The following is a 23,066-nucleotide window of genomic DNA, read 5'->3' on the forward strand; positions in this document are numbered from 1 at the left end:
CCAGAGGACTTTTGTTAAGGTCAGCTGGTAAGGTCTAGTGTGTTTGGTCAGTGTAGAGGATGTCTCCCAAATAGCACCCCTATTCCCTTTATAGTGCACTACATTTGACCAGAGCCTACAGAGCTCTGGTCAAAAGAAGTGCACTATATAGGAAATAGGGTGCCATTTGGGACACACGGACTAGCAGCACCACTGAGAGGCCCCGTGCCTCAGTATTGACCAGCCTGACGCCTGACCAGCCACAGATTAGCTGCTTTCTCTTTAGTCCGTTACATAACGGTCACAGAGCCGTCAATGACGGCCAGCCAAGTAACTGTACTGCTAGATTACAGACCAACAGGACTCAAATAAAATGGTATTTGTCACATGCTTCGTAAACAACAGATGTTAAAAAATAAAAACTAATCTTACTTACGGGCCTTTCCCAACAATGCAGAGAGAGAAATGTAAAAATAATAACACAAGGAATAAAAACTCAATGATGATAACTTTGCTATATACAGTATACAGGGAACCAGTACCAAGTCGAAGTGCAGGGGTACGAGGTAATTGAAGTAGATATGTACATATAGGTAGGGATAAAGTGACTAGGCAACGGGATAGACAATAAGCAGTAGACCGCAGCGTATGTGATGAGTCAAAAGAGTGCAAAGGGGGTCAATGCAGATAGTCCGGGTAGCTATTTGGTTAACTATTTAGCAGACTTATGACTTGGGGGTAGAAGATGTTCTGGGTCCTGTTGGTTCCAGACTTGGTGCATCGATACCACTTCCTGTGCGGTAGCAGGGAGAACAGTCTATGACTTGGGTGGCTGGAGGCTTTGGCAATTTTTAGGGCCTTCTTCTGACACCGCCTGGAATAGAGGTCCTGGATGTCAGGAAGCTCGGTCCCAGTGATGTACTGGGCCATACGCATTACCCTCTGTAGCGCCTTGCGGTTGGATGCCAAGCAGTTGCTATACCAAGCGGTGATGCAGCCAGTCAAGATGCTCTCAGTGGTGCAGCTGTATAACTTTTTGAGGATCTGAGGGCCCATGACAAATCTTTTCAGCCTCCTGAGGGGGAAGAGGAATTGTTGTGCCCTCTTCACGACTGTGTTGGTGTGTGTGGACCATGTTAATTCCTTAGTGATGTGGACACAGAGGAACTTGAAGGTCTCAACACACTCTACCCACACTAGAGGCCTGTCGATGTGGATGGGGGCGTGCTCGGCCCTCCGTTTCCTGTAGTCCACAATCAGCTCTTGCTGACGTTGAGAGAGAGAGGTTGTTGTCCTGGCACCACACTGTCAGGTCACTGTTCTCCTGCCTATAGGCTGTCTCATTGTCGTCTGTGATCAGGCCTACCACAGTCGGGTCGTCAACAAACTTAATGATGGTGTTGGAGTCGTGCGTGCCCATGCAGTCGTGGGTCAACAGGGACTAAGCACACACCCCTGAGGGGCCCCCTGTGTTGTGGATAAGCGTGGCGGATGTGCTATTGCCTACCCTCACCACCTGGGGGCGGGCCGTCAGGAAGTCCAGAATCCAGTTGCAGAGGGAGGTGTTCAGTCCCAGGGTCCTGAGCTTAGTGATGACCTTGGAGGGAACTATGGTGTTGAACGCTGAGCTGTAGTCAATGAACAGCATTCGGACATATGTGTTCCTCTTGTGCAGGTGGGAGAGGGCAGTGTGGAGTGCAATAGAGATTGTGTCGTCTGTTGGGGCGGTATGCGAATTGGAGTGGGGTCCAGGGTGTCTGGGATGATGGTGTTGATGTGAGTCATGACCAGCCTTTCAAAGCATTTCATGGCTACAGATGTGAGTGCTACAGGCAATTGTCATTTAGACAGGTTACCTTCGCCTTCTTGGGCACAGGGACTATGGTGGTCTGCTTGAAACATGTAGGTATTACAGGTTGAAAATGTCAGTGAAGACACTTGCCAGCTGGTCAGTGCATGCTCGGAGTTGGCGTCCTGGTAGTCAGTCTGGCCCGCAGCCTTGTGAATGTTAACCTGTTTAAAGGGCTTACTCATATTGGCTACGGAGAGCAAGATCACAGTCGTCCGGAACAGCTGGTGCTCTCATGCATGGTTCAGTGTTGCTTGCCTCGAAGCGAGCATAGAAGGCATTTAGCTCGTCTGGTAGGCTTGCGTCACTGGGCAGCTCGCGGCTGGGTTTGCCTCTTGTAATCCGTGATAGTTTGCAAGCCCTGGCACATCCGACGAGCGTCGGAGCCGGCATAGTAGAATTCGATCTTAGTCCTGTATTGACGTTTTACCTGTTTTGATGTCTCTTCGGAGGTCGTAGCAGGATTTCTTATAAGCAACCGGATTAGTGTCCCACTCCTTTAAAGTGGCAGCTTTAGCTCAGTGCAGATGTTGCCTGTAATCAATGGCTTCTGGTTGGGATATGTACGTATGGTCACTGTGTGGACGACGTCATCGATGCACTTATTAATGAAGCCGGTGACTGATGTGGTAAACTCCTCATAGTTATCGCATGAATCCCAGAACATAGTCCAGTCTGTGCTAGCAAAACATTCCTGTAGCTTAGCATCCGCTTCATCGGACCACTTCCGTATTAAGCGCGTCACTGGTACTTCCTATTTGAGTTTGCTTGTAAGCAGGAATCAGGAGGGTAGAGTTATGGTCAGCCTTGTATGCGTTTCTGTGTTTTGGAGTAAAGGTAATCAAGAGTTTTGTCACCTCTAGTTGCACAGGTGACATGCTGGTAAAAATGAAGTAAAATGGATTTCAGTTTCCCTGCATTAAAATCACCGGCCACGAGAAGCGCCGCCTCTGGATGTGCATTTTATTGTTTGCTTATGGCCCTTATCATTAGATATTCTAACTCAGGCGAGCAAAAAACTTGAGACTTCCTTAACATTAGAGTTCGCACAACAGCTGTTGTTAACAAAGAGACGCACCCCTCCCCCTTCATCTTAACCAAGGCTGCCGACCGGTCTTGACGATGCATGAAATAGCCAGAGAGATGTACTGTATATTATACATGTCCTTGTTCAGCCACGACTCCGAGAAACATAGAATATTAAAATTCTTCAGGTCCCGTTGATAGGATAGTCTCCAACGGAGCTCGTCCAGTTTGTTCTGTAGTGATTGTATGTTAGGCCAATAGAACGGAGGGTAAAGGCGGTTTATTTGTTCGCCAACGTAGTCTCGTCAGGATGCCGGCACGTTTGCCTCATGCGCCGTCGCTTCCTGTTTTGAGTCCCGGGGATTAGGGCCTGGTCAGGAGTAAGCAGAACGTCCAGAGCTGCTGACTCGATGAAGTAGAAATTGTCATCCAAATCGAGGTTAGTTATCACTGTTCTAATGTCCGGAAGCTGTTTTCGGACATAGGAAATGATGGCGGAGACATTATGTACAAAAAAAGTTAAGATCAGCGTGTAAAAACACACAAAATAGCAGAGTTGGTCAGGAGCCCATAATGTGGTTTCCATCCACTGCAGCGCCATTGGGGTCAATGCCAATCCCATTTTAAATTCAGTCCATTTAGGAATCAGGAATTAATCTGACTAAAATGTACGTTTGGTCTTTGAAGCGTCACTCTGATTTATTTTTATTGATTTGTATTGTTCCAGGGAGACGCCAGGGACCACATGCTGGGTCTGGGTGAGAACCTGGACCTGTCAGACACCATGGTGCAGCAGAAGTTAGAGGAGATCAAGGACCATATCAAGAGGGAGATCAGGAAGGAGTTGAAGATCAAGGAAGGGGCTGAGAACCTGAAGAAGGTCACCACGGACAAGAAGAGCCTGGCCTACGTTGACAACCAGCTGAAGAAGAGCAACAAGAAGCTGGAGGAGCTCCACCAGGAGCTCCAGGAGCTCAACGCCCACATCGTGGTCAAGGACCCCGAGATCCAACTAGGTATAGTACCCTTACCCCTAACCCTTACCCACTCCTGAGTGGCGCAGTGGTCTAAGGCACTGCATCGCAGTGCTAACTGTGCCACTAGAGATCCTGGTTCGAATCCAGGCTCTGTCGCAGCCGGCCGCGACCGGGAGACTCATGGGCGGCGCACAATTGGCCCAGCGTCGTCCAGGGTAGGGGAGGGAATGGCCGGCAGGGATGTAGCTCAGTTGATGGAGTACGGCGTTTGCAACGCCAGGGTTGTGGGTTCGATTCCCACAGGGGGCCAATTGTATAAAAAAAATATATAAGAATAAAAAATAAAGAATAATAAAGAATAAAAAATATAAAAATACAAAAAATAAATATGTATTCACTAACTGTAAGTCGCTCTGGATAAGAGCGGAAATGATGGCGGAGACATACAACTAGGTATAGTACCCTTACCCCTAACAACTAGGTATAGTACCCTTACCCCTAACAACTAGGTATAGTACCCTTACCCCTAACAACTAGGTATAGTACCCTTACCCCTAACAACTAGGTATAGTACCCTTACCCCTAACAACTAGGTATAGTACCCTTACCCCTAACAACTAGGTATAGTACCCTTACCCCTAACAACTAGGTATAGTACCCTTACCCCTAACCCTAACAACTAGGTATAGTACCCTTACCCCTAACCTAGAGGTACTATTAGTTATGGTGAAATTAACACATAACTGTTATACCCAATGTTTGGTAAAGTGGATGAGGTGAGAGTTTAAGGGCCAAGTCTCCCGGATATAGATTAAGCCAAGTCCTGGACTAATAAGCATTAAGCTTGGGAGGGATCCAGATTTTCATATCGTCATACCGTTCTTCCGCCAAACCAGGATTTACAGTATTATCAGCATAGCACACAAGGGGACGCTAAAAACACCTAAAAAAAAAACTTTGGGGTGTCTATTACCAGAATGCTAACAGAATTAGCACAGGTAATAGCGAATTCTCATGGACGCGCAAACAAACAAACTAATTGCAAAGACAGGCAAATCCAGTTCATGAAGAGATACAAGTATATCTAGTAGCCATTTTACATGCGAAAGTGAACGAGAGAAATTGTGGAAATGAACAAAGTTGTGATGCATGTTTTTCTGAAGGAAGAGCAGCATGTGAACACGGAGCAGAGGGGAGAAGAACCGAGAGGAGGGGGGAAAACACTAATAGGAAGCACAGGGGGAAAATGGCAACTGTACAGAACTCATCCGGAGCTCTTGGACTTCTCAAACTCATCAGAAAGCTAACACTCTGTCTCCTTATTAATTCAGACACTTACTTAGCTAACGAACAAGTAACCAAATACACAGCTGGAGAGTATAGCACATCTTAGACAGTTAGAAGATATCTGATGGCAAGCATTTAGCAGTAAATTGCATACAAGTCAAACTTCATCACCTCGTGTGCCGCACAACAGAGATTCACTGATAGATATAGAACACTATGGACTCACCAGCAGAGACTCACTGATAGATATAGAACACTATGGACTCACCAGCAGAGACTCACTGATAGATATAGAACACTATGGACTCACCAGCAGAGACTCACTGATAGATATAGAACACTATGGACTCACCAGCAGAGACTCACTGATAGATATAGAACACTATGGACTCACCAGCAGAGACTCACTGATAGATATAGAACACTATGGACTCACCAACAGAGACTCACTGATAGATATAGAACACTATGGACTCACCAGCAGAGACTCACTGATAGATATAGAACACTATGGACTCACCAGCAGAGACTCACTGATAGATATAGAACACTATGGACTCACCAGCAGAGACTCACTGATCTCTCCGCCCCGTGTCTCTCTCTCTCTCAGCCCCGTGTCTCTCTCTCTCTCAGTCCTGTGTCTCTCTCTCTCTCAGTCCTGTGTCTCTCTCTCTCTCTGTCCTGTGTCTCTCTCTGTCCCGTCTCTCTCTCTCTCAGCCCCATCTCTCTCAGCCCCGTGTCTCTCTCACTCTCTCAGCCCTGTTTCTCTCTCAGTCCCGTGTCTCTCTCTCTCTCTCAGTCCCGTGTCTCTCTCTCTCAGCCCCGTGTCTCTCTCTCTCTCAGTCCTGTGTCTCTCTCTCTCTCTGTCCTGTGTCTCTCTCTGTCCCGTCTCTCTCTCTCAGCCCCATCTCTCTCAGCCCCGTGTCTCTCTCACTCTCTCAGCCCTGTGTCTCTCTCTCTCTCAGTCCCGTGTCTCTCTCTCTCCGCCCCGTGTCTCTCTCTCTCTCAGCCCCGTGTCTCTCTCTCTCTCAGTCCTGTGTCTCTCTCTCTCTCTGTCCTGTGTCTCTCTCTGTCCCGTCTCTCTCTCTCTCAGCCCCATCTCTCTCAGCCCCGTGTCTCTCTCACTCTCTCAGCCCTGTTTCTCTCTCAGTCCCGTGTCTCTCTCTCTCTCTCAGCCCCGTGTCTCTCTCTCTCTCAGTCCTGTGTCTCTCTCTCTCTCTCTGTCCTGTGTCTCTCTCTGTCCCGTCTCTCTCTCTCTCAGCCCCATCTCTCTCAGCCCCGTGTCTCTCTCACTCTCTCAGCCCTGTGTCTCTCTCTCAGTCCTGTGTCTCTCTCTCTCTCTCTCTCTCTCTCAGCCCCGTGTCTCTCTCACTCTCTCAGTCCCGTGTCTCTCTCAGTCCCGTGTCTCTCTCTCTCTCAGTCCCGTGTCTCTCTCTCTCTCTCTCTCTCTCGGCCCTGTCTCTCTCTCAGCCCTGTTTCTCTTTCAGCCCAGTGTCTCTCTCTCTCTCTCTCAGCCCTGTGTCTCTCTCTCTCTCTCAGCCCTGTGTCTCTCTCTCTGTCCCGTGTCTCTCTCTCTCGCTCTCAGCCCTGTTTCTCTTCCAGCCCTGTCTCTCTCTCTCTCAGCCCTGTCTCTCTCTCGCTCTCAGCCCTGTTTCTCTCTCAGCCCTGTGTCTCTCTCTCTCTCAGCCCTGTGTCTCTCTCAGTCCCGTGTCTCTCTCTCTCAGCCCTGTCTCTCTCTCAGCCCCGTGTCTCTCTCTCTCGCTCTCAGCCCTGTTTCTCTTTCAGCCCTGTCTCTCTCTCTCTCTCAGCCCTGTCTCTCTTTCAGCCCCGTGTCTCTCTCTCTCTCTCTCAGCCCCGTGTCTCTCTCTCTCTCTCAGCCCTTAGTGTCTCTCTCTCTCAGCCCTTAGTGTCTCTCTCTCTCAGCCCCGTGTCTCTCTCTCTCTCTCTCTCAGCCCCGTGTCTCTCTCTCTCTGTCCCGTCTCTCTCTCTCTCTCTCTCAGCCCCGTGTCTTTCTCTCTCAGTCCCGTCTCTCTCTCTCAGCCCTGTCTCTCTTTCTCTCAGCCCTGTTTCTCTTTCAGCCTGTGCCTCTCTCTCTCTCTCTCAGCCCTGTCTCTCTTTCAGCCCTGTCTCTCTCTCTCTCAGCCCTATGTCTCTCTCTCTCTCTCAGCCCCGTGTCTCTCTCTCTCTCAGCCCTTAGTGTCTCTCTCTCTCAGCCCTTAGTGTCTCTCTCTCTCTCTCTCAGCCCCGTGTCTCTCTCTCTCTCTCTCTCAGTCCCGTGTCTCTCTCTCTCTGTCCTGTCTCTCTCTCTCTCTCTCTCAGTCCCGTGTCTCTCTCTCTCAGTCCCGTGTCTCTCTCTCTCAGTCCCGTCTCTCTCTCTCAGCCCTGTCTCTCTCTCTCTCAGCCCTGTTTCACTTTCAGCCTGTGTCTCTCTCTCTCTCTCAGCCCCGTGTCTCTCTCTCTCTCTCAGCCCCGTGTCTCTCTCTCTCTTTCTCTCAGTCCCGTGTCTCTCTCTCTCTCAGTCCCGTGTCTCTCTCTCTCTCAGTCCCATGTCTCTCTCTCTCTCAGCCCTGTCTCTCTCTCTCTCTCTCTCTCTCTCTCTCTCTCAGTCCCGTGTCTCTCGCTCTCAGCCCTGTTTCTCTTTCAGCCCTGTCTCTCTCTCTCTCTCAGCCCTGTCTCTTTCAGCCCTGTCTCTCTCTCTCTCAGCCCCGTGTCTCTCTCTCTCTCTCAGCCCTTAGTGTCTCTCTCTCTCTCTCTCTCTCAGCCCTTAGTGTCTCTCTCCTTCTCTCAGCCCCGTGTCTCTCTCTCTCTCTGTCTCAGTCCCGTGTCTCTCTCTCTCTGTCCCGTCTCTCTCTCTCTCTCTCTCAGCCCCGTGTCTCTCTCTCTCAGTCCCGTCTCTCTCTCTCAGCCCTGTCTCTCTCTCTCAGCCCTGTTTCTCTTTCAGCCTGTGTCTCTCTCTCTCTCTCTCAGCCCCGTGTCTCTCTCTCTCTCTCAGCCCCGTGTCTCTCTCTCTCTTTCTCTCAGCCCTGTGTTTCTCTCACTCTCTCAGCCCCGTGTCTCTCTCTCTCAGCCCCGTGTCTCTCTCTCTCTGTCCCGTGTCTCTCTCTCTCTCAGTCCCGTGTCTCTCTCAGTCCCTTGTCTCTCTCTCTCTCTCTCAGCCCCGTGTCGCTCTCTCTCTCTCAGCCCCGTGTCTCTCTCTCTCTCAGCCCTGTGTCTCTCTCTCTCTCAGCCCCGTGTCTCTCTCTCTCTCAGCCCCGTGTCTCTCTCTCTCTCAGCCCCGTGTCTCTCAGTCCTATGATTAGCATGCAGCAACAGACAGGAACCCAGGCATTGTTTTATTCACATAGCAGCCATGATGAATACAGCCAGTCCTTTACATTCATATTCAACAGCTAGTGCTAATGAAGGAAGGAAGGGGCTGAGGCCTTCTGCTGGGTCATCGTGCTGCTCTGGGATTACCAGACAGAGAAGAGATGCATTGTTCTGCCCTCTGCTTGTCTGCGTGGGTTTGTTTGCTGCAAGGTTACTGTAGACCGTTGTGTATTTTTGCATCCACTGGTCATTAACGACTCAATGACAGCCTATTTGGTATTTTATTAGGATCCCCATTAGCTGTTGCAAAAGCAGCAGTTACTCTTCCTGGGGTCCACACAAAACATGAAACATGACATAATACAGAACATTTAATAGACAAGAACAGCTCAAGGACAGAAATACAATAAAAAAGGCAGACGTAGCCTAAATATCAATACATACATACAAACGATCTGTATGAGTGAGTGCACATGAGCTCTGTGTGTTTTAGAGGAAGGGCTGTAGCCTTAATTGGAAGTGCACGTGTCTGAGTAGTACATCAGGAAGCATGAGCTATGGGGCCATTTCTATTTCCAGACCCTCAAGGTTATTTAGGACAGGAAGAAGGGTCTCAAGTCAAGTAGTCAAGTGTCCACCAGACTATAAATCAAATCAAATTGTATTTGTCACATGCGCCGAAAACAACAGGCGTAGACCTTACAGTGAAATGCTTACTTACAAGCCCTTAGCCAACAATGCAGTTTGAAGAAAAATAAGTGTTAAGTAAAGAAATAGATAACTAATAAAAATAAGAAATAATGAAAGAGCAGCCATTCTGCTAGTGAAATAGATGAGACTAAAAAGGGGTGGTTGCAGAGCACAATATAATTGGGAAGTCAATGTGTCAATGTGGCAGGTAGCTTAGTGGGTAAGAGCGTTGTGCCGGTAACCAAAAGGTCGCTGGTTCTAATCCCCGAGCCGACTAGGTGAAAAATCTGTCGATGTGCCCTTGAGCAAGGCACTTAACCCTAATTGCTTCTGTACGTCACTCTGGATAAGAGCGTCTGCTAAATGACTAAAAATGTTTAAAAAAAAATGTAAATGTGTCAGAGTGCATCAGGCAGCATGAACAGGGGAAAACCCTTTTCCAGAGTGAAGGGGCATTCGGACATGAAGAAGGGTCTCAAGTAGGCCTAGCCTATTTAGCCTTGTTTCAACATGCTTGCTAGGGAACTAGATGTGTCTGGAAACCCTTCTTTTAAGTTCCATGAGCCATTAAAGCTGCAGTGTGTCGCCTCTGTTCACGAGACAGACTGCCCTTCACACAGCCTCTGTGTGAGTCCCAAATAGCACCCTATTTCCTATATATGAGTCCCAAATAGCACCCTATGTCCTATATAGACGAGTCCCAAATAGCACCCTATTTCCTATATATGAGTCCCAAATAGCACCCTATGTCCTATATAGACGAGTCCCAAATAGCACCCTATTTCCTATATATGAGTCCCAAATAGCACCCTATGTCCTATATAGACGAGTCCCAAATAGCACCCTATTTCCTATATATGAGTCCCAAATAGCACCCTATGTCCTATATAGACGAGTCCCAAATGGCACCCTATTTCCTATATATGAGTCCCAAATAGCACCCTATGTCCTATATAGACGAGTCCCAAATGGCACCCTATTTCCTATATAGTGCACTACTTTTGACCAGGGCCCATAGAGCTCTGTTCAAATACGGGAATCGGGTGCCATGTGGGACGTGAACTCTGGCAAGCCTAGCTACTAGTTGTAAATCTATTTACCTTTGCACTATCTTGGATTTTGCAGCAGTCTCATGGGGTCATGCAATAGGATTTTACAGGGAACTCTCTTGCAAGAGCAATATTGTTTTTCTTCTTGAACTTTAATGCTTACACATTTGTTTTCCTATGAGCCCTTTTATATAATTGATGATGTCTTATCAAAACTCACTCATCTATGTAGGCTTACATGTACACTATATGGTACTGTATTGAACCTGGACCCCGCCAAGCAAACATCTCAATGCTGTTGATGATCAAGCACAGTAGGACAGGTAACTGCCAAGATTATAGAAACACTTGAGTAAATGAGGGATACAAAGTATATTGAAAGCAGGTGCTTCCACACAGGTGTGGTTCCTGAGTTAATTAAGCAATTAACATCCCATCATGCTTAGGGTATAAAAATTCCCAGTAGCCCGTTTATATTGGCTACCATGGTTAGAAGAAGAGATCTCAGTGACTTTGAAAGAGGGGTCTCAAAGGAGCACAGAGGGTTTAAAGGATGTGTGTCTCAGTCAACAGATCTCAACCCAATTCAACACCTATCCCATTGGGCTCAGACGCCAGTTCAACGTCTAGTTTTTATTTACGTTTGGTTAAGTTGTGAACTAATGTGAATTCAATGTGAAATCAACCAAAAATGTCACCCTGTCATTGGATTTAAGTTCAAAGTTGGGTGAAAAAAATAAGAAATTCCCTTTTTACGTTGACTATTTGCAAATCAAAATCAGTTTTCCATGTTGATTCAATGTCATCACATTTTGAATTTTTGGGTTGAAATGACGTAGAAACAACATTGGTTGAACCAGTTTTTGCCCAGTGGGATGGGAGATTCTCGACAGCGTTTTCCACCACCATCAACAAAACACCAAATTGTGGAATTTCTCGTGGAAGAATGGTGTCGCATCCCTCCAATAGAGTTCCAGACTCTTCTAGAATCTATGCCAAGGCTCACTGAAGCTGTTCTGGCGGCCCAACACCCTATTAAGACGCTTTATGTTGGTGTTTTGGCAGTTACCTTTAGGTACAAGCATAATATTCTGTCTTGTCCTCCATCTTTATGAGCTGCTGTCCCCTACACAGGAAGTTGGAAGTGTTTAGATTTCAGGGAGGTCTTTTGAAGATGTGGAAAATGGTTACATGTCTAGCTTAGTTATGATAAGCTGACTGATGGTACAAGTAGACTCTCTTCCTAAGACATGGAGAGTATTGTACAAACATTGTATTCTTGTAATTCCCTGTGAAAGGTACAGTGGGCCTATATGTTGAGTTAAATAGACAGGAGCAGTAGATCATGAATTACCCTCTTCAAAGAAATCATGATAGAAAGTTGCCTCCGGTCTCCTGTATGAATTCCTGCAGTCTGGAAAGGCATGAGGACGGTACAGGAGTGCTCTTTGTGATTTGATGGTGTAACCCAAGGGGAAATACCTAAACAGTGATGAAGTAATGTAACTTCCTTCTTCCCTTCTCCTGTACATGTATATAATTTTTGATTTAACCTTTATTTAACTAGGCAAGTCAGTTAAGAACAAATTCTTATTTACAATGACGGCCTACCCTTTACGTTGACATCAGGAGGGATTTTCCTAGACATCATAGGGGCTTTTCATAGGGGCTTTTTATTGTGGGAAATAAACGACTTTGATTCGGCATGCCACTGGGGGGTATAGGGCTACATGGAACACGGTGATAATTGTCTGATTTTTGTCCAATATGACTTGGAGGTCACTTGAGGATCCAAAGGGAAAGTGTTTCTCCATGTTACCCAGGGTGCATTCTGTTTCATGGCCTGGCTGTGTACACTACATTCTGTTGTGTTGTGGTGTGGTGCATTTCACCTGGGAGTCCGTCTCACCTGAAACCTGTTCTCTCTGTCTGTCACCTGGGAGTCCGTCTCACTGAAACCTGTTATCTCTGTCTGTCACCTGGGAGTCCGTCTCACTGAAACCTGTTCTCTCTGTCTGTCACCTGGGAGTCCGTCTCACTGAAACCTGTTATCTCTGTCTGTCACCTGGGAGTCAGTCTCACCTGAAACCTGTTCTCTCTGTCTGTCACCTGGGAGTCCGTCTCACTGAAACCTGTTATCTCTGTCTGTCACCTGGGAGTCAGTCTCACTGAAACCTGTTCTCTCTGTCTGTCACCTGGGAGTCAGTCTCACTGAAACCTGTTATCTCTGTCTGTCACCTGGGAGTCAGTCTCACTGAAACCTGTTATCTCTGTCTGTCACCTGGGAGTCCGTCTCACTGAAACCTGTTATCTCTGTCTGTCACCTGGGAGTCAGTCTCACTGAAACCTGTTCTCTCTGTCTGTCACCTGGGAGTCAGTCTCACTGAAACCTGTTATCTCTGTCTGTCACCTGGGAGTCCGTCTCACTGAAACCTGTTATCTCTGTCTGTCACCTGGGAGTCAGTCTCACTGAAACCTGTTCTCTCTGTCTGTCACCTGGGAGTCCGTCTCACCTGAAACCTGTTATCTCTGTCTGTCACCTGGGAGTCAGTCTCACTGAAACCTGTTATCTCTGTCTGTCACCTGGGAGTCCGTCTCACTGAAACCTGTTATCTCTGTCTGTCACCTGGGAGTCCGTCTCACTGAAACCTGTTCTCTCTGTCTGTCACCTGGGAGTCAGTCTCACTGAAACCTGTTATCTCTGTCTGTCACCTGGGAGTCCGTCTCACCTGAAACCTGTTCTCTCTGTCTGTCACCTGGGAGTCAGTCTCACTGAAACCTGTTCTCTCTGTCTGTCACCTGGGAGTCCGTCTCACCTGAAACCTGTTCTCTCTGTCTGTCACCTGGGAGTCCGTCTCACTGAAACCTGTTCTCTCTGTCTGTCACCTGGGAGTCAGTCTCACTGAAACCTGTTCTCTCTGTCTGTCACCTGGGAGTCCGTCTCACCTGAAACCTGTTCTCTCTGTCTGTCACCTGGGAGTCCGTCTCACTGAAACCTGTTCTCTCTGTCTGTCACCTGGGAGTCAGTCTCACTGAAACCTGTTCTCTCTGTCTGTCACCTGGGAGTCAGTCTCACTGAAACCTGTTCTCTCTGTCTGTCACCTGGGAGTCAGTCTCACTGAAACCTGTTCTCTCTGTCTGTCACCTGGGAGTCAGTCTCACTGAAACCTGTTCTCTCTGTCTGTCACCTGGGAGTCAGTCTCACTGAAACCTGTTCTCTCTGTCTGTCACCTGGGAGTCAGTCTCACTGAAACCTGTTATCTCTGTCTGTCAGTGAAACTCAGCTTGTCTGTACAAGCCTTGACCATGTTACGTTGGATCAATCTTGACAGCTACCAATATTGCTCAACAGACTCTAAATAGAAAAAGATGTCTGGGGAAAATCCTTTCTTTACCAAAAAACAGCACAATTTGATTACTCCATTTTAATTTAGGCCTATATTACAATGTGATTATAGTTACCGTATTTACAGTATCCACATGGCCTACTCATGGTACAATTCAGTACATTTTAAAATAAGCTCACTGACCATTACATTGGCTATCAAGATGCTACGCTTCCTCTTGCATTTAAGTCTAATTTCATCCCTGTTTTTGTGTTGTAGTTTCAGACTGCCCTCTCATGCCTGTTCTGTTTTATTGTAGTTTCAGACTGCCCTCTCATGCCTGTTCTGTTTTATTGTAGTTTCAGACTGCCCTCTCATGCCTGTTCTGTTTATTGTAGTTTCTGGCTGCCCTCTCATGCCTGTTCTGTTTATTGTAGTTTCAGACTGCCCTCTCATGCCTGTTCTGTTGTATTGTAGTTTCAGACTGCCCTCTCATGCCTGTTCTGTTTATTGTAGTTTCAGACTGCCCTCTCATGCCTGTTCTGTTTATTGTAGTTTCAGACTGCCCTCTCATGCCTGTTCTGTTTATTGTAGTTTCAGACTGCCCTCTCATGCCTGTTCTGTTTTATTGTAGTTTCTGGCTGCCCTCTCATGCCTGTTCTGTTTTATTGTAGTTTCTGGCTGCCCTCTCATGCCTGTTCTGTTTTATTGTAGTTTCTGGCTGCCCTCTCATGCCTGTTCTGTTTATTGTAGTTTCAGACTGCCCTCTCATGCCTGTTCTGTTTTATTGTAGTTTCAGACTGCCCTCTCATGCCTGTTCTGTTTTATTGTAGTTTCTGGCTGCCCTCTCATGCCTGTTCTGTTTTATTGTAGTTTCTGGCTGCCCTCTCATGCCTGTTCTGTTTATTGTAGTTTCAGACTGCCCTCTCATGCCTGTTCTGTTTTATTGTAGTTTCAGACTGCCCTCTCATGCCTGTTCTGTTTTATTGTAGTTTCAGACTGCCCTCTCATGCCTGTTCTGTTTTATTGTAGTTTCTGGCTGCCCTCTCATGCCTGTTCTGTTTTATTGTAGTTTCAGACTGCCCTCTCATGCCTGTTCTGTTTTATTGTAGTTTCTGGCTGCCCTCTCATGCCTGTTCTGTTTATTGTAGTTTCAGACTGCCCTCTCATGCCTGTTCTGTTTTATTGTAGTTTCAGACTGCCCTCTCATGCCTGTTCTGTTTTATTGTAGTTTCTGGCTGCCCTCTCATGCCTGTTCTGTTTTATTGTAGTTTCAGACTGCCCTCTCATGCCTGTTCTGTTTTATTGTAGTTTCTGGCTGCCCTCTCATGCCTGTTCTGTTTATTGTAGTTTCAGACTGCCCTCTCATGCCTGTTCTGTTTTATTGTAGTTTCTGGCTGCCCTCTCATGCCTGTTCTGTTTATTGTAGTTTCTGGCTGCCCTCTCATGCCTGTTCTGTTTATTGTAGTTTCTGGCTGCCCTCTCATGCCTGTTCTGTTTATTGTAGTTTCAGACTGCCCTCTCATGCCTGTTCTGTTTATTGTAGTTTCAGACTGCCCTCTCATGCCTGTTCTGTTTATTGTAGTTTCAGACTGCCCTCTCATGCCTGTTCTGTTTTATTGTAGTTTCTGGCTGCCCTCTCATGCCTGTTCTGTTTATTGTAGTTTCTGGCTGCCCTCTGACACCAGACACCCCAAGCAGTGATTCCAGCAGAATGTGCAGTAGCAGACTGGCTGCTCTGAAGAAGCAAAACGACATTGAGCTCAAATGCAAACAAGGAGCTGAGAATATGATCCAGATGTATTCCAACGGATCCTCCAAGGTAGCGGGGGGGGGGATGTATGGCTATCCTCAAGCTATTAGAGTTGAGCTGGAATGTCTCCAATGCTTTTAACCCCATTTGAAAGACCATATACACAGCCATACAAAGTCAATATTGTTGAATACTTTACTCTAGTTGAAATGCTAATAATTTTTATTTTGATCTTTTAAGAGAGAATTAGTAAGTTGTTTTCATAAGAAATCAAAACAGATGGCGAAAACAAAATGGTAAAACACTGAGCCAAAGAAATAGCCAGTTTTAAAATGCTTATATATTTACATGTATGTTTTCTCCTAACTTCAATAGGATAAGAAGCTGCTTATATATTTACATGTATGTTTTCTCCTAACTTCAATAGGATAAGAAGCTGCTTATATATTTACATGTATGTTTTCTCCTAACTTCAATAGGATAAGAAGCTGCTTGCCACTGCTCAGCAGATGCTGCAGGACAGCAAGACCAAGATCGAGTTTATCAGGATGCAGATCCTCAAAGCCAGCCAGACTGGCGAGACCAACTACAGCAATAACCATGGTATGGAACCCATTATAACATTATAAACACACCTCTCACCAAGAGCATGCATTTGTCTGTTTGGGGGCTTTTCCCACTCCTATATAAAGTATATGTGGGGAATTAGTCTTTTTAGACTTTGTAACCTTTTAAAATCCAGCCTAATTTTGTATGATTTTGTTTTACGCACAACAAACATTTTAAAACTCACTGGACAGATATGTTCAAATATTTTCTGGGTTATGAAAAGGTGATAGTTATGATATTTCTGATCCCTACCCCAGTCTCAGTGATAATGAGGATATTTCTGATCCCCAGTCTCAGTGATAATGAGGATATTTCTGATCCCCAGTCTCAGTGATAATGACGATATGTCTGGTCCCCAGTCTCAGTGATAATGACGATATTTCTGATCCCCAGTCTCAGTGATAATGACGATATTTCTGATCCCCAGTCTCTGTGATAATGATGATATTTCTGATCCCCAGTCTCAGTGATAATGAGGATATGTCTGGTCCCCAGTCTCAGTGATAATGAGGATATTTCTGATCCCCAGTCTCTGTGATAATGATGATATTTCTGATCCCCAGTCTCAGTGATAATGAGGATATGTCTGGTCCCCAGTCTCAGTGATAATGAGGATATTTCTGATCCCCAGTCTCAGTGATAATGAGGATATTTCTGATCCCCAGTCTCAGTGATAATGATGATATTTCTGATCCCCAGTCTCAGTGATAATGATGATATTTCTGATCCCCAGTCTCAGTGATAATGATGATATTTCTGATCCCCAGTCTCAGTGTCCAAGCCCATCATCAGTCCTCTGGACCTGAGACTAGAAGAGCTGAGACATCATTCCAGGATAGAGCATGCTGTAGCAGAGGGGGCCAAGAACGTAATGATCCTACTGGGCTCTTCTGGGAAGGTTACAGAGAAGAAGGCCCACTCTGAGGTGAGAGGATGGCTTTATACCCAGGGTTGCAAAATTCTTTTAACTTTCCTAAAATTACCCAGGTTTTTCCAGACATATCCTGGTTGGAAGAGTCCCAGAAAAAGTAGGGAATAAGCAGGTTTTCTGGAAACCTGGAAAATTTGAGAAAGTTACCCGAGTTTTGCAACCCAATTTCTACCTGTACACAACGGTCCCAAGCCCATAATAGAAAGTATGTCGGCGGTCAACTCCATACAGTGTCAAGAATGTAACACCAGGATGAAGGAGTGTGAAGAAGACTTGATCTTCCAATTTCTTTTCAGATGGTGGACATTCTGTGAATAAAGGTACATGTAAAGTCTTCCAGAGTCTAGCCAGGGCACATCACACATCAGTCTAGCCAGGGCACATCACACATCAGTCTAGCCAGGGCACATCACACATCAGTCTAGCCAGGGCACATCACACATCAGTGTGGAATGTGAAAAGAAACATTCCACAACATACTGTTCCTCATCCAGGTGTTCCATAGAGTTGACCTCTGAATATGTTGTGAATGCTTGCACTAAACTGAAGTTCTCAGATATATATATTTACATTTTACATTTTAGTCATTTAGCAGACGCTCTTATCCAGAGCGACTTACAGGAGCAATTAGGGTTAAGTGCCTTGCTCAAGGGCACATTTACGTCATTTAGCAGACGCTCTTATCCAGAGCAACTACAAATTGGTGCATTCACCCTATAGCCAGTGGGATAACCACTTTACAATTATACTTTTTTTTTTTTTTTTTTTTTTTTTTGGGGGTAGAAGGATTACTTTATCCTATCCCAGGTGTTCCTTAAAGAGGTGGGGTTTCAAATGTCTCCGGAAGGTGGTGAGTGACTCCGCTGTCCTGGCGTCGTGAGGGAGCTTGTTCCACCATTGGGGTGCCAGAGCAGCGAACAGCTTTGACTGGGCTGAGCGGGAACTATGCTTCCGCAGAGGAAGGGAGCCAGCAGGCCAGAGGTGGATGAACGCAATGCCCTCGCCTGGGTGTAGGGACTGATCAGAGCCTGAAGGTACGGAGGTGCCGTTCCCCTCACTGCTCCATAGGCAAGCACCATGGTCTTGTAACGGATGCGAGCTTCAACTGGAAGCCAGTGGAGTGTGCGGAGGAGGGGGGTGACGTGAGAGAACTTGGGAAGGTTGAACACCAGACGGGCTGCGGCATTCTGGATGAGTTGTAGGGGTTTAATGGCACAGGCAGGGAGCCCAGCCAACAGCGAGTTGCAGTAATCCAGACGGGAGATGACAAGTGCCTGGATTAGGACCTGTGCCGCTTCCTGTGTAAGGCAGGGTCGTACTCTCCGAATGTTGTAGAGCATGAACCTGCAGGATCGGGTCACCGCCTTGATGTTAGCGGAGAACGACAGGGTGTTGTCCAGGGTCACGCCAAGGCTCTTCGCGCTCTGGGAGGAGGACACAACGGAGTTGTCAACCGTGATGGCGAGATCATGGAACGGGCAGTCCTTCCCCGGGAGGAAGAGCAGCTCCGTCTTGCCAGGGTTCAGCTTGAGGTGGTGATCCGTCATCCATACTGATATGTCGGCCAGACATGCAGAGATGCGATTCGCTACCTGGTTATCAGAAGGGGGAAAGGAGAAGATTAGTTGTGTATCGTCAGCGTAGCAATGATAGGAGAGGCCATGTGAGGATATGACAGATCCAAGTGACTTGGTGTATAGGGAGAAAAGGAGAGGGCCTAGAACTGAGCCCTGGGGGACACCAGTGGTGAGAGCACGTGGTGCGGAGACAGCTTCTCGCCACGCCACTTGGTAGGAGCGACCGGTCAGGTAGGACGCAATCCAGGAGTGAGCCGCGCCGGAGATGCCCAGCTCGGAGAGGGTGGAGAGGAGGATCTGATGGTTCACTGTATCAAAGGCAGCAGACAGGTCTAGAAGGACAAGAGCAGAGGAGAGAGAGTTAGCTTTAGCAGTGCGGAGAGCCTCCGTGACACAGAGAAGAGCAGTCTCAGTTGAATGACCAGTCCTGAAACCTGACTGGTTTGGATCAAGAAGGTCATTCTGAGAGAGATAGCAAGAGAGTTGGCTAAAGACGGCACGCTCAATAGTTTTGGAAAGAAAAGAAAGAAGGGATACTGGTCTGTAGTTGTTGACATCAGTGGGATCGAGTGTTGGTTTTTTGAGAAGGGGGTGCAACTCTCGCTCTCTTGAAGACGGAAGGGACATGGCCAGCGGTCAAGGATGAGTTGATCAGCGAGGTGAGGTAGGGGAGAAGGTCACCGGAGATGGTCTGGAGAAGAGAGGAGGGGATGGGGTCAAGCGGGCAGGTTGTTGGGCGGCCTGCAGTCACAAGTCGCAGGATTTTATCTGGAGAGAGAGGGGAGAAAGAAGTCAAAGCATAGGGTAGGGCAGTGTGAGCAGGACCAGCAGTGTCATTAGACTTAACAAACGAGGATCGGATGTCGTCAACCTTCTTTTCAAAGTGGTTGACAAAGTCATCCACAGAGAGGGAGGGGGGATTCAGCAGTGAGGAGAATGTGGCAAAGAGCTTCCTAGGGTTAGAGGCAGATGCTTGGAATTTAGAGTGGTAGAAAGTGGCCTTAGCAGCAGAAACAGATGAAGAAAATGTAGAGAGGAGGGAGTGAAAAGATGCCAGGTCGGCAGGGAGTTTAGTTTTCTTCCATTTCCGCTCAGCTGCCCGGAGCTCTGTTCTGTGAGCTCGCAATGAGTCATCAAGCCACAGAGCTGGAGGGGAGGACCGAGCCGGCCGGGAGGATAGGGGACACAGGGAGTCAAAGGATACAGAAAGGGAGGAGAGGAGGGTTGAGGAGGCAGAATCAGGAGATTGGAGGGAGAAGGATTGAGCAGAGGGAAGAGATGATAGGATGGAAGAGGAGAGAGTAGTGGGAGAGAGAGAGCGAAGGTTGCGGCGGCGCGTTACCATCTGTGTAGGGGCAGAGTGAGTAGTGTTGGAGGAGAGCGAGAGAGAAAAGGATACAAAGTAGTGGTCGGAGACATGGAGGGGAGTTGCAGTGAGATTAGTAGAAGAGCAACATCTAGTAAAGATGAAGTCAAGCGTATTGCCTGCCTTGTGAGTGGGGGGATGGTGAGAGGGTGAGGTCAAAAGAGGAGAGGAGTGGAAAGAAGGAGGCAGAGAGAAATGAGTCAAATGTAGACGTGGGGAGGTTGAAATCCCCAAAACTGTGAAGGGTGAGCCATCCTCAGGAAATGAACTTATCAAGGCGTCAAGCTCATTGATGAACTCTCCAAGGGAACCTGGAGGGCGATAGATGACAAGGATATTAAGCTTAAATGGGCTAGTGACTGTGACAGCGTGGAATTCAAATGAGGAGATAGACAGATGGGTTAGGGGAAAAATTGAGAATGACCACTTGGGAGAGATGAGGATTCCTGTGCCACCACCCCTCTGACCAGATGCTCTCGGGTATGCGAGAACACATGGTCAGACGAGGAGAGAGCAGTAGGAGTAGCAGTGTTTTCAGTTGTAATCCATGTTTCCGTCAGCGCCAGGAAGTCGAGGGACTGGAGGGTAGCATAGGCTGGGATGAAGTCAGCCTTGTTGGCGGCAGAACGGCAGTTCCAGAGGCTGCCTGAGACCTGGAACTCCAGGTGTGTGGTGCGTGCAGGGACCACCAGGTTAGAGAGGCAGCAGCCACGCGGTGTGAGGCGTTTGTGTAGCCTGTGCGGAGAGGAGAGAACAGGGATAGGCAGAGGCATAGTTGACAGGCTGCAGCAGATGGCTACAATAATGCAGAGGAGATCGGAATGAAATGAACTAAACATCAGGGAAAGGAGAGAGCAGGCCTCCCTCACCAAAAAAAAAATATATATATATATATATATAACTCTCCCAACTTCCACCTCAGAAACTATAATTGTTTCACTGAACCACCCGAGTAAAAACTCTCCCAACTTCCACTTTAGAAATTAGAATTGTTGTAAACTACAGCAGACTGTTATCAGTAGCTGTAATTAAGTACAGCAGCTACCAACCACCTAACGTTAATGCCTCGGATGAGGTTAGAAAAACAGCTGAATGGTAGCAGCTAGCTGGCTCAATCACAGGTACTCTTAAGCATGAAATAACATTGGAAACAATTAACCACAGTTGCAAAAAGTTACCAGTAGCTACCCGCTAGCTAGCTAGCTAGCTTTGTTGGTCCAAGTAGTGGGTAAGCTAGCGTCGTGCTTCACTGGGTCCGCCGAATACAGTCCTTACCTACAATAATTACCTACAATAACCTTCAATAACTACCTGAGTAAGCTACCTATAATACCAAACTACAATACCTACCTACAATCTAAATACATGGTTTAAGCTTAACTCAACACCATATAAGAAGCCAAGCTTACCTTTCATAACGCAGCAATGATTAAACGTTGGGTAGCTAGCACAAAGATATTGTATTTAGCTACCACAGTACAGCCAGCTGGTAGTGTTGGCTGGCTAGCAATGGCTACTGTGTTGACTTTGTTTGAAAAACGGCGTCGCTGCGAATGAATGTAGCTGGCTAAAAGGATATTGTTTTTAGTTGCAACCGTTGCTAATAGCAACTCGCCAGCTAATCCAGAAGGTGAGTTAGCTAGCTAGCTTCGTGCTACACCCGGCACCGCCGAATACAAAAGTAACCTACAATAACTACACAACAGCTACCCACAACAGCCCACGATGCCTACCTATACTACTTAATAATATACAGCCCACGATGCCTACCTATAGTACCTAACTACAATCTAAATACATAGTTTAAGCCTTACTCGACAAAGCCCAAGCTATGTATAAAGCCAAACTGGCAGACTGCAGTCAGTAGCCGAAATTAAGTACAGCAGCTACCAACCACCTAACGTTAATGATAATGAGGTTAGAAAAACAGCTGAAGGTGGCAGCTAGCTGGCTCAATTACAGGTACTCTTAAGCGTGAAATAACATTGGAAACAGCTAACCACAGTTGCTAAAAGTTACCGGTAGCTACCCGCTAGCTAGCTAGCTTTGTTGGTCCAAGTAGTGGGTAAGCTAGCCTCGTGCTTCGCCGGGGTCCGCCGAATACAGTCCTTACCTACAATAATTACCTACAATAACCTACAATAACTACCTGAGTAAACTACCTATAATACCTAACTACAATACCTACCTACAATCTAAATAGATGGTTTAAGCTTTACTCAACACCATATAAGAAGCCAAGCTTACCTCCTGCTAGAGAAAACACAACCTCTCCCGTCAGCTCTCCCGTCGATATATATATATATATATATCCAGTCTATGGTCCTGTGTATGTCCTAGTATGTTTAAACATTAACACTGGTCTCTTTTCCAGGCTCAAGCCCGGTTCAATGAGTCCAATCAGAAGTTGGACCTGCTGAAGTTATCTCTGGAGCAGCGGCTGAGTGAACTGCCTAAGGACCATCCTAAGAGCCTTCTCATCATGGAGGAACTAGCCATGGTGGTGTCCTCCCCACTCGGCCCACGCCAGAGCATTATGTCTACATACAACCAGTACAGCACGGTCACCAAGCCTGCTGCACTCACAGGTAAGACACTCCTTTTAGAACCAACCACACAATGTTGTCCTTATCCTTACGGGGTTATACCCTAGATTTAAAAAAAACACAGCAGCCTCTCTTCGAGTTCAAAGCTCTGAAGCGTTCCTTAAGGTAAACGGAGCCAACCCCCACCCTCATCCCAAACACACATGTGGATGTACACATACACAGCTAACAGCTGTTAGACGATAAACTTCCGATCGAGTCAGTATGTAATGCCTCACCCGCTTGTAAGTCCATAGTGCGGTGGCAGTATGCATCAGGAGTCTCAGGAGTGCTGATTTTAAGATGACTTTAGCCTTTTAGATCACAATGAAATAAGATGACATGGACAGGAGGCACCCGATCCTAGATCAGCCCCCCATTCCTCTTTCTGTCCGGTGCGTGTGTGTGACCTGTTTTTCCTTCCAGGAACGTTGGAGGTGCGTCTGATGGGTTGTCAGGACCTGCTGGAGGAGGTCCCAGGCCGCTGTAAGACACCCTCGGCCTCCCTCCCCGGCTGGAGCCCAAGTGAACAGCGCTCCTCCTTCATGTCCAGAAGCAACAAGAGCAAAGGAACCGGCTCACGCAGCCTCTCCAAGACCGACGACCTGTCCAGTTGAGTGTTGCTCAATTGACTCACACCCCAAATGTGTCTCTGTCTGATGTTTTTGAAGCTGCTCAGGCTAATGCCTTACATCTAGCTGTGAAATATTGCTCAGTTGTCCGCCCGCTGTTTTGAACAGTGTCCGCCCGCTG

General features: G+C 47.1%; 1 protein-coding gene across 1 annotated transcript in view; it reads left to right on the plus strand.

Moving 5' to 3' along the window:
- LOC121534150 (serine/threonine-protein kinase N2) overlaps positions 1-23,066 on the plus strand; it is a 56,550-nt gene that overhangs the window by 21,850 nt on the left and 11,634 nt on the right. The window contains exons 2-7 of the mRNA XM_041840667.2: positions 3,582-3,870; positions 15,157-15,314; positions 15,725-15,848; positions 16,622-16,779; positions 22,103-22,316; positions 22,740-22,925. Coding sequence (XP_041696601.1) covers positions 3,582-3,870; positions 15,157-15,314; positions 15,725-15,848; positions 16,622-16,779; positions 22,103-22,316; positions 22,740-22,925 — 1,129 coding nt within the window. The remainder of the gene's footprint in view (positions 1-3,581; positions 3,871-15,156; positions 15,315-15,724; positions 15,849-16,621; positions 16,780-22,102; positions 22,317-22,739; positions 22,926-23,066) is intronic.

This window comes from Coregonus clupeaformis, chromosome 20 (assembly GCF_020615455.1).
Source record: "Coregonus clupeaformis isolate EN_2021a chromosome 20, ASM2061545v1, whole genome shotgun sequence".
In the NCBI taxonomy this organism is placed as follows: Eukaryota; Metazoa; Chordata; class Actinopteri; order Salmoniformes; family Salmonidae; genus Coregonus; species Coregonus clupeaformis.